Source organism: Protopterus annectens, chromosome 16.part0, assembly GCF_019279795.1.
Source record: "Protopterus annectens isolate FY-2018-M chromosome 16.part0, PAN1.0, whole genome shotgun sequence".
Lineage (NCBI taxonomy): Eukaryota > Metazoa > Chordata > Ceratodontiformes > Protopteridae > Protopterus > Protopterus annectens.
This window is the reverse complement of record NC_056750.1, coordinates 334,509,037-334,526,198: the sequence shown is the minus strand read 5'-3', so window position 1 is coordinate 334,526,198 and position 17,162 is coordinate 334,509,037. Positions and strand designations below refer to the sequence as shown.

The following is a 17,162-nucleotide window of genomic DNA, read 5'->3' as shown; positions in this document are numbered from 1 at the left end:
AACCCATCTGTACTGGTTGCTTCATACCATCCCGCCACCCCACCCTTATTTTGAATAATCTCTCATCCATTTTCTCCAGATGGGTTTTCCTGCAAATCAAATAAGTATATCATTGTACTTGGCTATTTGTGTATTTCAGATATATTTTCTCAATGCACCAGTACTTAAATGGGGTATGCAGGGCATGCTTTCCTAATCAAGTGCCACACATTATTGTGTAACACAGCAGGAGATGTAGACATCCCCAAGCACCAGAGGTGGGGATCTTCAGAATCGTGCCAAGCTGAGGATACCAGAGAAGGAAAGGTACCCACCACAGGAGGCTTTCTCACAAGTCATGTGATGTACTGAGTTACATATCTGTTATTTCCTCCACTGCTGTTAATGCAGAAGTCCTTCTCATATATCAGCTGATGTGATTACACATGTAATTCCTGCACTGCTATTAGTTTGTCTCCCCCCCCCCAGTATTCTTTATTACCAGGCTTTCCAGCAGCCCTCTGCAGTCACACATCTCTGTCTTAATTGCTTGTCTCTCTTCTTCAGCACTCTTAGAAATCAGTTAATTTTCTTCCCCCTTCACATAGCTTAGCAAATGTACCTTTACTGAATGGGATCCTGACTTTCTGCTTGATTTTAAATTTACCAGCTCTTTAAGGTCACCTGTTAATTCATCTTAAGTTATCCTTTGTTTCTCTTATTTGTGGCCCGTATACACTAACCAACAACAGGGCCTCCATTTCCTCGACCCTTCGGCTTCAAAACCAGCATTTCTTTCCAACAGTCCTTGCCGTACTCCATTGTATGCATTCCCTGTGATGCAGCTTTTTATTGTTGGACACGTTCCACAGGTCTCCTATTTTTTAGTTTCCTACTGTGCTCTTTCTAATCATTCTAAATCATGGTAACTTCATATTATGTGTGTTGGGGAGGTCTACTTCATTTGCCCAACACCCATTTGCCCGACGCCAAATGACCGAAATTTAATTTGACCGACACTTTATTTGACCGACAAGTATTATTGGCAAGTAAATGGGATATGCCCCCTTCCCCACTGTAGTGTGACCCTGAAGTTAGAATATATAGTTGGGGTGGTGTGAGGGGCACAGCCCCCCACAATGGGTGGTGTGGGGCGGGGCGAAGCCCCCCCACTTAATTTCATATTATAATGTTTAGTTTTGCTTTAATATTGCTTAGTAAAACAAAAATAACCCCCCCCCCCAACTATATATTCTAACTCCAGGGTCGCAGTACAGTGGGGACGAGGGCATATCCCATTTACTTGCCAATAATACTTGTCGGTCAAATGAAGTGTCGGTGAAATGAATTTTCGGTCAAATGGGGTCAGGCAAATGGGTGTTGGGCAATCGGAAGTTAGGGCAAATGAAGTAGATCGGTGTTGGGGCATGTAGTCAGTGTAGATGCACCACATGTAGTTGACATGCTTTATTAGGCTTCTGGTATTGTAAAATGCTCCTCACTACCATACACTTTTCCTGATTGTGCTACTCTTAGTCCATAGAATGGACACTTCACACAACCATTAAAGGGACAACTTTTAGTGTACCTCTCCAGCACCCATTTACCTTCCACGCTTGGACTCATCTGTTCCCTGGCATATATGCCCTAATCACCTTATATATCCCCATGAGCTTCTTATCCCAAAACATATATGTTCACACTGGGTCTTTTGATATATTGAAATTCCCTGTGTCCTTCCTAACCTTATCTGTACGTTTTGGTGGCAGTTGAGTCTAATGCACGTGTTTGAAAACAAACTGTGTGGAAGACCACATAAATTAGTCCCAATAGTTAAAAGGTCAGAATTGTTTTTGGACAGTCGTTAATATTGTTCCTTTCACAGCAGACTGTAGAATTATCCCCAGTTTTCCCTTATGAAAGGAAAAGAACCACGTACAAAACAACATACCCACATGCCTCATAATCCTAACCAAATCCCTAAACCTAACCTTAACCAAAATTAAAACCTCAGGTCCAGTATTGTCTGTTTTTATTCAGTTCAACCTTTGGGCTGTCAAATCCAAAAAGATCTGACCTCTGTGCTTTTCAAAAATTTGGATCCGGGGCTCTGAGTCCTCCCCAAAACATAATTCCCTCAATTCCTTAGAATACCTCAGATCTCATTAGATGCTCTGTCCAGAAGGATGTGGTTTTCAAAGGCTCTGACTGATTAGGAAGATAAGTGGTTTTGGCTTACAAATCTCCAGTCTTGTGTAACTTTATTCTTTCACTGGCTTTCCCTTTCACTTATATCCTCCTCATTACATAAAAAAGTTGTTTGCTCTTTTACATCTCTTTGTAAAATATTCCTAAGTATTTCCAAGTATTTCAATATAATTATTTTCACTGGATAGCGTTTCTGCTTGTTAGTAGTGTGTTTACTGTGATTGTAATTTGTTGACATTTACTGTGGTTGTAGTTTGTTGACCGTCTTTGCTCATCAAGTTGGTGACAGTAGTCTCCAGTATGTCAGGCAAGACAGCTGGATTTAAAAAGTGTTTGACCTGCAGCCACAAAATACCATCACAGGACTCTCATTCACTGTGTTTATTGCTTGGGGGTGTCACACTGTGACACTTAGATGCAGATTGTGAGGCATGTGCTGCTTTTGACCCCAGGCCACTGTAAGGATGTAGGAATAAACTTGTCCTAAAGGACTTTCTTCCTATCCAAGTGGGGAGATAAGCTCCTTCGGCTTCAAAAGTGTCTTCTGCAGTCAAGAAATCTGACAAAGCCAGACCTATCAAAGAAAAGGAAGAGACAAGTCAAAAGAAAGATAAAAAAATAATCACTTGCCAGATCCTATGGAACTCTTTGTCCAGTGCCAAAGACACCTAAACATTCAGATCCAGGACCTTATTTTGTTCTGATTTCCAATTCCTCTTCTAGGCTTTTCACCACAGCCAGAGAATCCCTAGACTCCACTCCACTTTCATGCAGGAGAGGATTTCATCTCAATAAACTTCAGTGGGCTTTATCTTTTAGGTCTTTCCATTCATCAGACAGACTGTCAGAAGCAGATATTGACAAGGTGATGCTGAGGTTCCTTTGGATGCAAGACAACTGGGGGTCATTCCAGTGATGACCCCTTTGGGGGCTCCGGTTATAGTCCTGTCTGCTCCTCCATTGGTTTCTTCAATTCTAGTCTGTTCTTTGGATCCAAAGCACATGGATCAGAGCCCTCCCACCAGAGCACGTGACATTTGAGTCAACAGCCTTTTTGACTTCGAGAGTTTACCTTACTGTCTCAGCTCTGGCATTGTTGAATCAGGATGAGTCTCATAAGTGAAGCCTTGGGGCAGAGGATCTGAGGGTGGGGTCGACTACAAAGTTTTTGGTATTTGGGATTTGTTAGCATTTAGAGATAGGTGGTTTTGTAGCATCCAGTTCTCAGTGGTGGAGAAGGCAGTTTGAGTGTATGACTGAAGTTCCAGGAGGTTGGTGGCACAGCAGATTAAAGCGGAGTAGTCTGCGTATTGTACAATTTTAGTATTTGGGATGGCAGACAGGAAATTATTGATAAAGATATTAAACAGCATTGGGCCAAGTATCCTTGGGGAACTCCAGTAGGGGTGAGAAGGAAGTTTGAGGTGCCTTTCCTCTATTTTACAGCTTGAGATCTGTCAGATAGGCAACTTGAGAACTAGGATAGGGTATTGTGAGAAAGATTAAGGTTAGCAAGGTGGCTTAGGAGAAGAGTATGACAGATTGTATCGAAAGCCTTGGAGAGATCTATTAGAACTGTAGAAACTATTTTTCCAGAGTCACGTGCATTGGTTGACTATATCTAGGAATGAGAGAAGAGCAGTTATAGTGCTACAGCCAGGACAGAAACCATGTTGGGTTTGAGAGAGAAGGTGTTTTTTGGTTAGGAAGGACATTAGTTGGATATGAATGCATTTTTCCAGTATTTTTGATATTGGGGAGAGGATGGCTATGGGGCGAAAGTTTGAGGTATTATTATTTTTACCACCTTTGTGGAGAGGATGTATAAAGGCAGTATGCCACAACTTGGGGACATAAGATTCCTGTATGGATCTGTTGATTAGGATGCTAATGTGGAGGATGATTCCATCTGCAGCAATTTTTAAGAAGTTAGATGGAATGTTATCTGGGGCATTGGAGTATGGTTTTAGTTTGCTGAGTTTTTTTTTATATAGGAGGTAGAAATTGGTTTAAGTTCAAAAGTAGGGAGAGAGTTGGGTTTAGAGGCTGGGGTAGAGTGACTAACCTGTGTGGATGGGTTATTTGGAAAGGACTTAGTTCAGCTATAGAGTTAGTAAAGAAGGAGTTGAATAGAGTGGCAATTTCTGGATCAGACTTAGTAGTGTCAGGGCAAGGATTGTTTTTGGTGCCTGGGTTGAGAAGTGAGTTAATGGAGTTCCAGAATTGTTTGGGGTTTTTGGTGTGGTTGGCTTGGAGTTTCATATAGTGGGATTGTTTGTCTTTGATTATATGTCTTTTAGTAAGGTTGCGTAGTTGCTTATATTTAAGAAGGGTTTCAGGATATTTGTTGTGCTGAGAAAGTTTCCAGCATTTATCTCTGTGTAGCATAAGTTTTAACCATGGGGTGGAGTTGGGTTTGACTCTTATAGTTTGTGGTGGAGCTTGGGAATTGAGTACATTTAGGAAAGTTTAAAGTAATCGACAACATTGTCTAGAGGAAGTGTTTTTAGACTGTTCCAGTTAGTTTGTTTGAGGGTGTTAGAGAAAGTTATAAGGTTGAAGTTTGTAAGGTTATGTGTATGTATGTATTGGTGCTGGTGAGGGGAGGAATGGGTTGCTTGGTGGATGAAGGCATGTAGGTGGTCACTAATAGAGTCAGGAAGGATGCCTGAGTCTAAGATGTTAGAGTGAGTATCTAGGATCCAGTCCAGAGTAGATCCTGGAGGACTGATTTTGTTAGGTTTAGTGATAGTTAGTAAATTGAATAAAGTTGAATAGATTGACAGACATGGCTGGATTCTGGTTGTTGATTTTGTTCCAGTTTATGTTAACGTCACCTAGAATGTAGGTCTCTAGGTTAATATTAGTTGAGGCCCATTGCAGGATTTCTTCTAGAGTAGTGGTGTTGTTACCTGGGGGAATATAAAAAGATATGATGCAGATACGTTTATGATTATTCATTTTTAGTAAACCTATTACTAGTTCTACGTTGTTGAACTGAGGAATGGGATTTGGGTATGAAATAATGGGGAGTAGATTAGAGAATATCAAGGTTACCCACTCCACCTTTTCTATTCCAGCGGTCATATCTAAGGGCTCGGAAACCAGGGAGTAGGATTTCTGAGTCAGAGATGTATGGTTTTATCCAAGTCTCAGAGATGGCTACAGTGTCATGTAGGTTCTGGTTTAGCCGGGCATGGAAGATAGTTGCTTTATTTCTTAGACTCTGGGCATTGAGAGTAACTATTTTCAGGCTTTTGAGGCTAGTGGTATTGGTAGTTATTGGGGGGATGAGGTTGTTAGTAGTACTTGGTCCAGGGTTTGGGTGTGTATCACCTGCTAGAAATAGGTGGATAAAGAAAGGAGGTAGTAGGGGATTTAGTTTACCTTTTGACTGTTGGGGACAATATGACAGACGTTTAGGGAAGTTATGTTTTTTGTTGAGGTGGGTAAGATCATTGGTTCATTGGTTTAAAGTAGTGGAGAAGGTTGGACTGTACTAATGATGATATGGTATGGAAGTGAGGTATTGTGAGGGTGAGATGGGGGCTAGTAGTGGTGAAGTGGGACAGAAAAGGGGGGAAGAGGAGTGGAGGAATAGGAGGTAGTATGGTATAGTGGAATTAGAATTAAGGTGATAGAGGGGATACGAAGGGTTTGTAGTAGCGCAGAATGCATAATGAGATGGTATATATTTGTAAGATAGGGTAGTATGGGAGGTATAATGTAGGTAGGGTATGAGAGAGAGAATGAAGAAGGGAGTGTAGAGTGGAGTATAGTGTGTAGGGGGAGTGGCCTTTAATTGATGGGTGGAGATGAGAAGAGGAGGGGTAGAGTGAGGAGGCCAGTGATTGAAGTGGTGGAGGAAGGGAGGAGACTAGTAGATGGAATAAATGTAGGGGTAGTGGGTGTGAGTAATATTTGGGGGTAGGGTAAGGGAGCAGAGTGAGCCCGTAGGGCGAACGGAGCGGGTAGAGCCAAGCAGAGGAGAATCCTGCAAGAAAAACAATCCATGAGAGAGGCTGTGGACAATGGCTGGTCCTGTAGTTATGGGTTAAGTGTCGAGCTTGGGGTAAAATTAAGGTCCAGATAGCAAGGTTCAAAGAGGGACTAATTCATAGGTAGGTACTAGGCTATCGACCCGAGGGCCTATGTAAGCCTAGCCAACAAGGTTCCATGGCTTACACCACCCAAGAAAGTTATTTTCCTGTGCCACTGTCGAGCACAGAAGTGATCCCCGGGGTGTATTTCCTATTTCCCATCCACTCATCAAGATTTTTCTTGAAGAGTGCTAATGAAGAACTTTGCTTGACATAGATGGGTAGGCTGTACCAGAGTATGGGAAGTCTCTGGGACAAGAATCTATCCCTCCAGCATGTCCTGTTTATTGTGGTGACAAGATTTAGGTCCCTAGAGCATGTAGCTTGGAGGGATTGGGATTTCTTTAGGTGTGCCATGTCCAACAGTTCTGGGTTTGACATAGCTTTATATGTTAGGCAGAGATCACCTCAGAGTAGGCGATACGCTACGGAGTAAAGCTGGAGTTTTTTGAGACGGTCAGTGTAGGGCATCTGTTTGAGGCCATAATCCTCTTTGTGAGGTACTTCTGTGGCCTTTCCAGCTGCTGCAGATGTCTTGTGAGGTACATTCCAAAAGGGGAGTTGTACTTTATAATGGGTCTGAGTGTCTAGTAGAGGGGAACAATGACCTCTTTTTTCCTGGATGAGAACCCTTTTTATGATGAGATAAGCCACATAGAAGGACTTCCTGACTACTGTGACAATGTGATTATCAAAGGACAGACTACTGTCCACATGGGTCCCAAGGTCTCTTATCACAAATTCGGTGTTAAGTAGACTGCTGTCTGTGTAGTAGTTCATGGGTACAGAGTTTTTACCAAAGGGGATGACGATGCACTTTTTGGCATTGAGCTTGAGGCCATGGCTCTAACACCAGGCATCTGTCTCAGCGAGGCCCTTCTGCAGGATTTCCACATCATTTGAGGACTCTACTATGGTTCCTAGTTTGCACTCATCTGCGAACTTCATTAGCCAGAGGCTGTCTGTGTTAGCCTGTACTTCAGAGAAGTAGATACCAAACAGGAGAGGTCCCATGACTGAACCCTGTGGTACTCCACTTGTCACTGGTTTGAGGTCAGATTTGGAGTGTGCAACATTTACAATGTGGGTTCTGTCAGTGAGCCAGTTGACAAACCCATCTTGTGACAGGGATTTATACCTAGTTTAGTGCGTTTAGCTATAATTCCAGAATGGGGGATGGTGTCGAAAGCCTTGGCGATGTCAAGATAGGCTATGTGAACCACCTTACCCTCATCTACGGCTTTGGTGACTGCCTCAAAGAAGTCGATCAGGTTCAGGAGGTATGATCTGCCTTTCACAAACCAGAACTGGGTTGGATCCAGAGTTTGGAGGTTACCAATGTCTTTGTTTATGAGTTCCACGATGATACGTCCCATGGCCTTGCAGACCAGGCTCATCAGGCTAATAGGGCGATAGTTACTGGGATCAGTGGTGGCCCCCCCTTTGTTTAGTGGTATACCTGTTGCTGTATGCCATTCAGTGGGCACAAAGCCTGATGTGAGGCTATGATTGAACATGGTGCTTAGGTGGGGAGCCAGTTCGTTCTGATGTTCATGTAAAATGCGGCCTGGGATGTTGTCAGGTCCCATGGATGCTGTGTTTTTGGCTTTAGAGAGTGTAGCTTTTACCTGCGTAGTTGTGATTGCAGGGACTCTGCATTCTTCCTGTATAGATATGGGCCCTTTAGGGGGGTGGGGGAGGTAAAGTTAGCACTGAACCTATCTGCCAGGATGTTGGCAATATCAGTTGATTCTGTAATTTCCTTGCCATTGTGCTGTAACTCAGAGCAGATCTGGGTGTTGCCATTGAGATTCTTGACATAGCTATAGAATGCTTTGTGGTTGTCCTTAGAGTCAGTGGTGATTTTGTTTTCGTAGCTAGCTTTGGAAGATCTTATAAGGGACCTCAGCTTCTTACTGAGGCTGACCAGGGAGCTCCTCCACTCATGGGATTTTACTCTCTTTTGCAGCAATTTCTTCCTTCTGTTGTACAGTTTGTTTAAGGCGGGGGACCACCAGATTGTCTTCCTTTTTTTTGGAGGATAGCATCTTGGTTCTGTTTGGGATAGCACGATCCATGCACTCGTATAAATGCTTATAGAGTGCATTTGTGTAGGATTCAGCAGTCATAACTGTATTGTCCATCTGCATCGATGTCATGAAGTTCACCACTTCTGTCTTAAGAAGCATGAAGTTAGCTGTGGAGAAATTTTTTACCATGGTTTCCTTAATGGGGGGCGGGGGGGGGCGGGATGTGGATATCAAGGGTGATTAGCTTATGGTCAGATCAGACCAACGAGGAGTTGACTTCAGGTATGGAACACTGGTCACTCATGTTGGTTATGACTAGGTTTAGGATATTGTTGCCCCTGGTGGGGGTGTGGATAAGTTGATCAGGGCACTGGAGTTTATGAATTCCAGAAAACGTTGTGTGAAGGAGTTGGTATACAAGTAGTTTTCCCAGTTAATGGTGGGGTAGTTGAAATTGCCCATTATTAGGGTGTTTGGTTGAACCCTAATAATTTCCAGTACATCAAGAAAAGAGGAGTGGGAGTCTTGGGGCATGGGGGGATCTGTAGCAAGCTACAGTTTGGTTTGCAGTTTTGCCCAGAGTTAGTTGCACTTAGATAACCTCGGATGCATTATGCTGAGCAACTAGCCTGGAGGTGTGGATATCCTTAATGAATATGGACACACCTTCACCATTGGTGTTCCGGTCCAGGTTACATGGCCGAAAAGTATGGTATACGTTATAGCCTGGTAGTTCAGGGGTGCTCTCTGGATCCTTGAACTAGGTCTCAGTCACTGCACAGATATCGATGTTCTCCATTTTAAGGAGTGCCTCGAGTGAGTGCATTTTGAGATTTAGACTTCTAGCATTGAGTAGCATTACCCTCAGTTTTTGGTTGCCTGTTCCTGTTACGGTGGTGAATTTGTCATTTGAACCTTGCCTAAAAAAGGTACTATAGGGGCGGCAAGAGCCTTAGCCAATATCCGGAATCCCAGGGGCGACAGGTGCAGGCCATCTCTGGCAAAGCGTCATGGTCTGTCGATCATGTCATCCCAAGCAGACAGATACTGGATCCCCTAGAATGACACCAAACGCTTAGCCAATTGTTGAAGTCAATAATTTTGTCCTTGTACTGTGGTATCATTCTGGGCAATGGCAGAATGCTACTCAGGGCTAGGGTCATACCTGCCTGGGCTACAAGATCAGAGAGCTCTTCCACGTCTCTTTTCATGTCGTCCAGGGAGGTACATCTCAGGTCGTTCACACCAACATAGACAATGACACAGTCATATTTGTACTTGTGGAGTGACCTGAGTGCGTGGGTTATGTGGCGGATCCTGGCACCCGACAGGCAGCTGACAGTAACCTTTTCCTTGTTTAGCCTGGTGAGTGGGACATCAGTGTGCCTGACTATAGAGTCACCTATGACTAGTGTGTTGGATACGTTGTTTTGCCTTATTGGCTGTGGTTGAGTGGCACACTGAGTCTGTGGACTGTGTGTCATTTGGGTTGTGTTGGGGTGGGGGAGTTGCTTGCGTTTCTGCTTTGGAGGTCTCTGTTGCTTGGGCAGATTATTATTGAGAGCCTCCGCAAATGTTTTTGTGTTTCTGTGTATGGATTTTGGTGGTGTAGATTTAGTCAGACTATGTGATGTGTGGTGTAGTGCAAGTGTTTACATTCTCCTCCTGAATGTCCAGTTCAGTCTTGGTTGGAGAGAGCTTTACCTCCAGTTTGGCTAGATAAGTGTATCTCTCACAGGTTGTAGTGTTAGATGGTAGGAGGAGAGGGTTGTCTGTGTACATGAGGCAATTTCTGCATTGCCCCAAGATGCCCAGATTCATCATATAGAGAGGAGAGAACACTGTGAGCTGACCCTTGGACATGCCTAAATAAATAAATATTTTCCTCTAGATAAGTGAGGATTAGATCACTAGCACTTGCGATACAAATAAGAAAATAGGATTAAATACTTTATCTGGGGATTGCTGACATCTAGTGGCGGAATGGGATAATAGCTAGTTACTAAAGTAGAATATACCTTTGGGATACAAGGAGCTTTACAGGAGGGGAGCGGGGGATAAATGGCTGCGGAAGGCTGCAACCACACACGCGAGAGGTCAATTTTACAGGGAGACAGCTGTTATAGTCACAGTTCCAGAGTTTGTTTAGGCTACCTACACAGCAGTTTGCTGACTGATTTGCAGAAGGCAGGTAGCTCACAGTATAGCAAAGAACGGGCAGTTCAGGGCATCCTTTCGGAAATGGCAGGAGAACTTTTCTTGCTGTTTAGTAGCAGAGAGGGCACGAGAGGAGTATGGACAGTGGTTTGCTGACTGATTTCCAGAAGGCAGATAGCTCACAGTATAACAAAGAACGGGCAGTTCAGGGCGTCCTTTCGGAGATGGTAGGAGAACTTTCCTTGCTGTTAAGTAGCAGAGAGGGCACCTGAGGAGTATGTATGCAAATGCAGCAGTTATTTTGTCCTGACCTTTCTACAGGGTCAAACACCAAGGTATGATCTGTAATTGCCCCTGGGTCTCCTTTATGCCATTCTTCCCCTTCCTGTCATAGCAAAATTTCTTCAGAAATCAGAAGGTTCAAGGCCAGAATTATCCTCATTGCCCCTTTTGGTACTGGCAAGTTTGGTTTCCCTTCCTCTGGCCTCATCTAGTGCATTGGCGGTGAGTGTTTGATCCTGATCCAAACTTCTGAATCACCTGTCCAGTCAGCCTTACCAAGACCTGAAAACCCTGAACTTAACTGCATGGTTTTTGCCATTTTAATATTGGTCAGAGATGCCAGGCTTTCTGTTCCAATGATGCACATTTTGTCTTCACAGAAACCAAATACCAGGAAAGTTTGTCTCAGTAAATGAAGAAGGTTGATGATGTGGGCTTTCTCCAGGGGTAGACCCTTTTTCTTAGTCCCTATTCCATCCATTCTAGATTTCTTGGTAGAGCTTTTCCACAAAGGGTTTAGTTTCTTACCTATCGAGGTACAACTAGTGGCCATTTCCAATTTTCCCTTAAGACAAAAATCAGATGTCTGTTGCTTCTATTAAGATTTCAAAAGCCTTTCTGAAGGAAACCTTCCTATTAAGAGCACCAAAAAAGGATCCGGTTCCCTCTTGAGATATTACAGTTATGCTTCAGGCTTTAAAAGCTCCATTTGAGGCTGCCTGTACAGTAGATTTAAATTACCTTTCTTGGAAAACCCTATTTCTGATAGCAGACACATCACTATGAGGATCTTGAAGTTACAGGCCTTAATATAGTAAAGCCCCCATATTTGGTCTTTCATCAGAATAGTGCATCTTTGAGAACAAATCCTCAATTTCTACCAAAGGTGGCCTCTGAAGCAAACCTTAATCAGACTGTCAGTCTGCCAGTATTTTTCCCAAAGTTTCTAACAATGGAAAGTATATTCTACATTTGCTAGATGTTAGTTAACAGTGGTTTTATTTGCACAGGACAAAAGATTTCACTTGATCTCTGTAAAGCTAAATTTGGTCAAGGAATATCAAAATTAATTATCCAGGTGGCTTGCTGACTGCGTAATGCTTGTTTATAAAATGTTAGGCTTGACTTTACAGGGTAAACCAAAGGCTCATTCTACCAGGGTGGTAGCCAATTCCATTGTGTTTATGGGTAAGGTTCCTATTGATGAGATTTGTGCTGCACTTAATTGGTCTACTGTCCATACTTTTGTATGACACTATAAGCTGAATGTACAATCCAATTTGAGTACATCCTTGGGCTCTACCATTCTCATGAGTATCCTTCCTTGATTCCATCCTGGTGTTACGTCCCAAAAGTTGAATCAAATGAAACAGATAACATCAGATATAAAAGTTATGTGCTTACCATAAATAATACTATATCCATGTTGTCTTGTTTTAGGTTGGTTCAATATCCCTCCTCCTATCCCCAGCCTAAATTGTCATTTTTAGACTCCATTTGAATGGTTGGACCTGACCAGGGGCCTTATCTTTAGACAGCCTGTTTCTTGTTGTTCTTTGTGGTTTCACCATTTATTGTCCACTGTGTTAAGTAGGTCTGTATAGTTTTTATGGGATAAAATCTTATGACTATAAGCAGACATTCTGAATCTAAAGTATTCTTGAGAACTGAGGAAATTATGGGTAGGGAGGTATCAGAACTCTAGATTTAAGATCAGATCTGATAACCAAAAGGCTGCACAGGACAAAAACAAGACAACATGGATCTAGTGTTATGTAAGTACATAATTTTGGTTTTCAGTGCTAACCCAAGCAGCAAATCTAACCACAATGTCACTTACATGTACAAATACTGCAGCACCTGTAATTGAGCAAACGACACTCGTTCATAAAATGCACATCAGATCAATAGCCCTTAATCAGACTGCTTATGAACACAAGTAGCTTGATCCCTTGGTAGAAAAATCAGGAAGGCTACTGAGCTTATTTTTCTGAATTTACATTGCAAACAGAAACTGAAATAAACTTATTATAATTGAGTGGTGATTATATCATGAGTAGCAGCAAATAGTATTCACCACAGTAACTACAAACCCAGATCTGGATACTGTAGGAGTATGCATAGACCACTAGAGGAGTGGTGAGAATAACTGTACTGTAGGATGGCTGTGGCAAAGCAGAACATTTGGAATTCAGCATTTTCTAAGTCAAGTTCAGCAGGGTGTTTGTGCAAATATGTTTTTTTGGCCAGCAAGTTAATGACTACTTAACCTTCTTTGTGTTTTTCAGGTTCCCGATGGCTTTATCTCTCATTTTTACTCCGTATCGGAGCATGTTAGTCCTGTCTTGGCCTTTGGCTTTCTTGGACCTAAACAGAAACTGTGTGAAGTGTGTAGCTTTTTTAAGGTGAGTGATGCATAATAGAAGAACAGTGATGGCTAGATTGGTTAGAGAAAGCCAATAGCACGTATGTTATAAGCTTTGTGTTTGTTACAGAAACATAAACATCTTATGTTTCACAATTCCTCTGTATTTTCTCTTCTCAGCTCTGTAAGTGTTGGTACAGTTGAAGAAAATTCTTTGTCTTCAGTGTGTATGTTTAGTTATGCTGAAAGAGTACATAGTACAAGCAGTCAGTGGAGCAAATTAGTTAAATCTTCACTGCTTTTATAGCTTGATCTGATGTTGTCTTTTCCTTTCATTCTTCAATGGATGAGTCTCAGATCCAGCCAAGGCCACCTCCAAGTTTTGGTGCTCAGGCTCCTCCCCTACCCATAATCTCTCTGAAGAGAATGAGCTATCCTAGATCTCGTTTGCCGCTTGAAGAGCTACAGTGGATCTTGGTGCTCAGTAGAATATTTGTGGAAAATCTTCCCTTGTAGTTATATATTTACATACATATATAAGTATAGATCTTTTTCCCTCCCCCTTATTTGGGTTAAAACTTAAAAAAATATATATGTTTTTTCTTGGTATTTTACTACTCTTCCTTCTTTACAGCATTTTCCGTACCAAAATGTTGGGTCAAGCCGTCGGATTTTAAAAAGTGGGATGTTTGTCCTCACAAGGTTCCTTATTCTTATGTGTATGAGAAATGAGTCTACTGTCTGGGGCTTTTTTCACTTAGAGGTAGCTTTAGCCAGAGATTTTTAATTGAAAGAAGAAACAAGCTTATTTTTCTCATTAGACCCATTATAGAGTACAACACCCCATTTGGTATGTACCTCACAAGACATCTGCAACAGCTGGAAAGACCACAGAAATACCTCACTAAAAGAATCACAGGCCTAAAGCAGATGCCCTATGCTAACCGTCTAAAAAAACTCCAGCTATACTCTGTGGCATATCGTCTTCTCAGAGGCGATCTCTGCTTAACATACAAGGCCATGTCAAGCCCTGAACTGTTGGACATGCTCCACTTAAAGAAATCCCAATCTGTCAGAGCCACACGCTCCAGGGATCTAAATCTTGTCATCACAGTAAACAAAACATCCTGGAGGGATACGTTCCTGACCCAGTGACTCCCCATACTCTGGTTCATAGGTTCATAGGTTGGTACTAGGCTATCAGCCCTAGGACCTATACAAGCCTAGCCATAACAATTCCCTGGCTATTTCTTCCCACATTATTTACTTTCCTGGAATAGATTGCCCGTACATGTCAAGCAGAGCACCTCTTTGGCCCTCTTCAGAAGGAACCTTGATGACTGGATGGGAGATAGGAAATTCACCCCAGGAAATTCACTTGCCCTGCTAGACAGGGGTCCAGGGAAGTAAATATTGTGGGAAGAAATTGCCAGGGATTTGTTATGGCTAAGCTTGTATAGGCCCTAGGGCCGATAGCCTAGTACCAACCTATGAAGGGTCTCCTACAACCAACCCCAAGAGGTAAGCTTTCTTCAGTTTCAGGGAAGTCAGGGGTTGTTACTTCTTTCCCTACTACTACTTCCTCTTGTAAAATGGCCAATAAAGAAAGACATAAAGCGACAGAAAAAAGACAAACCAAAGTCTTCAAAAAAGTGGTCTCAGGACCTGATGACTGTATTGGCTCTGACCCCACCAGTAAAGATACCTAAACCCTCAAAGCCAGAGCTGCTTTTCAATTTGATAATCATCAGATACACTACACCATCCAGTTTTTCACCAGAAGCTGTTACTCCTAAGCTTCGGTCTCCAGTCCTACCAGATTAACCAAGGTATCCTTCCAGGCCTCAATCCTCTACTTCTTCCTTAAGGTCAGTTAGATTTACTCTGTGCTTCATGGAAGCAGATATTGACAGGGTGATGAGGTGTTTCCTTTGGACCCAGCTCCATCTTGGGGTAGGGCACCGACTGTCATCAGATCTGGGAAACATCCTTCTCTCTACATCTTTAATAGCTTCTTCTCCAATCTGTCCTTTATGATCAGAGCTCTTGGATTAGTCTTTAACCCAAGATAGATGTGCAGCAGACCCGAGGTTACATTCCTCCTTGACTCAGATGAGTTCTCTGATGAAGTCGGATCCAACAACACTCAGAGCCATCTGAGTCTCAGAGGCAGACTGTTGGTGCCAACTCTGATAGGTTGGGATCAGATCCAAAATCTTCAGATGCCTTTCTCCCCTTAGGAGAATTGGCTTTAGATAAGTCTGCTCCAGTGTCAGCCTCTGCCCCGAGTCATGCAGCTTCTAGGTTTGAGCCACCTTCATGAATTTCAGCTACAGAGGTGGAGTCCCTGGATCTGTCTTGAGTTCAGCATGCAAGGCTTTTGAGAAAGTCCTTTTCCAGTCCAGAGACAGAGATCTGCCTTTCTGAACAGGATCCTACCCAAACCCCATAGGATCCCCATGGTCCAAAAACCTGCTGCTGCTGTCCTGTCAGGGCAGCCAGTTTCAGAAAGCTTTGAGCTTGCTCTCCATAGTGAATCCAACTTCATTACCAAATCCTATCCTGAATCCCCCACAGCAGAGGTCCACTGGAAACATAAGTGCAAGAGGAGGTACTTGGATTCCCCTTAGGAATCTCCAACCACTGACACTGATTTTAATGAAGTTTTCCCTAGATCCCACCTCCTGAAGACATCTTGTTCAGGGAGATTCTGGACCTTCTTAGACAGAAGGGGGGGGTTGGTCCTTCCAAGATCCTTTTCCAGAGGAGTCAGTGTTCCTCAAAGTTAAGTTCTGGCTCATGTACTTCTTGGGTGGTTCTCCCTGCTGACAAGATGATTAATCTAATCTCATTGCAGGCATGCAAGAAACGGGACACACTGCACCTATCCCTAAGAAGCCTAATAAAATTTTAGCAGCTCCTAAAGATAGACTGCATTGGAGCAAGGGTCCTGCTTGGATATTCTATGGTAGTGATGGCAGCCACTAAGGAGGAGCTGGCTGAAGAGAGCTCCTCTGTCTGTCCAAGAAATGGAGAGTCACATTGGACAGATTTAGGAAGCGTATGCACACCTCATCTACTTTTTGAGTGGGAGTGTTGAATTATCTGGCACACGTCGCCTGCATCCAGACAGATTTCACCAAGAAGATAGCCAGATCTCTTTCAGGGACCCTCTCTGATGATCAAAGGAAGGCTATTGATTCACAGTTGGCTATCCTGCAATCCCTTTCCAACGCATCTGTGCGTCTTCTCTGTAATGCTACAGAGGGTGTGTCTAGAGCAGTTGGTACATGCATTTCCATCACAAAGACCACCTGGATATGGCTTTGCAATTTTGTGTAAAATTACAAGATGTCCTTCGTCAGTGACTCTTATGAACGATCAGCCTTGTTTGGTCCTAAAGTCAAAGAAACTATTTCTAGAAGGATGGTAAATCCCTTTCTGCTCTAGGGATCAAATTCTCAACACTTCGGTGGAACTTTTGCAGAAATCAGAAGGGAGGTAAGAGGATTTGGTTTCAGAAGTCCCAGGGGTTTACATCAGTCAATTCTAGAGAAAGGGCTACTCAGGGCAAAGGGGGAAACTCTTATAATGGACATCACCCAAGAGGCTGTGATGGTCTACAAAACCAAGGCTTCAGGAATCCTTTCTCTGCAAAGTCTTTTCAGCGCTCCTAAATCTTTGCCTAGCTGTTGTATTCTGGAAGCATTCAAAGAGTGCTTATCTCTGCACCCACCATCACTGGGTGTTCAGTCATGAAAACTGGGGGTAGAGGACTATAGCCAGAGTCTATCATATATTTCCATACTCCTGCATCACTTCAGACAAAGAGAGGCAGCTGCTTCAGAAATGGCAAAGCTACTAAAAATTGAGTGATCCAAGAGGTCCTGCCAAATCAGAAAGGATCCAGAATTTGCTCAAGACTCTTTTTAGTTATAAAGAAAAACTGGGATCCAAGTCAGTTCAACAAATTTGTAAAACAAACAAAATTCAGGATGAGCACAATTCAGTTAATTCTTCCATTGCTAAAGAAGGATTATT

At 42.9% G+C, this 17,162-nt stretch overlaps 1 protein-coding gene across 1 annotated transcript in view; it reads left to right on the top strand.

Moving 5' to 3' along the window:
- Positions 1-17,162, top strand: part of MIGA2 (mitoguardin 2) — a 1,296,375-nt gene that overhangs the window by 1,206,582 nt on the left and 72,631 nt on the right. The window contains exon 18 of the mRNA XM_044058371.1: positions 13,045-13,161. Coding sequence (XP_043914306.1) covers positions 13,045-13,161 — 117 coding nt within the window. The remainder of the gene's footprint in view (positions 1-13,044; positions 13,162-17,162) is intronic.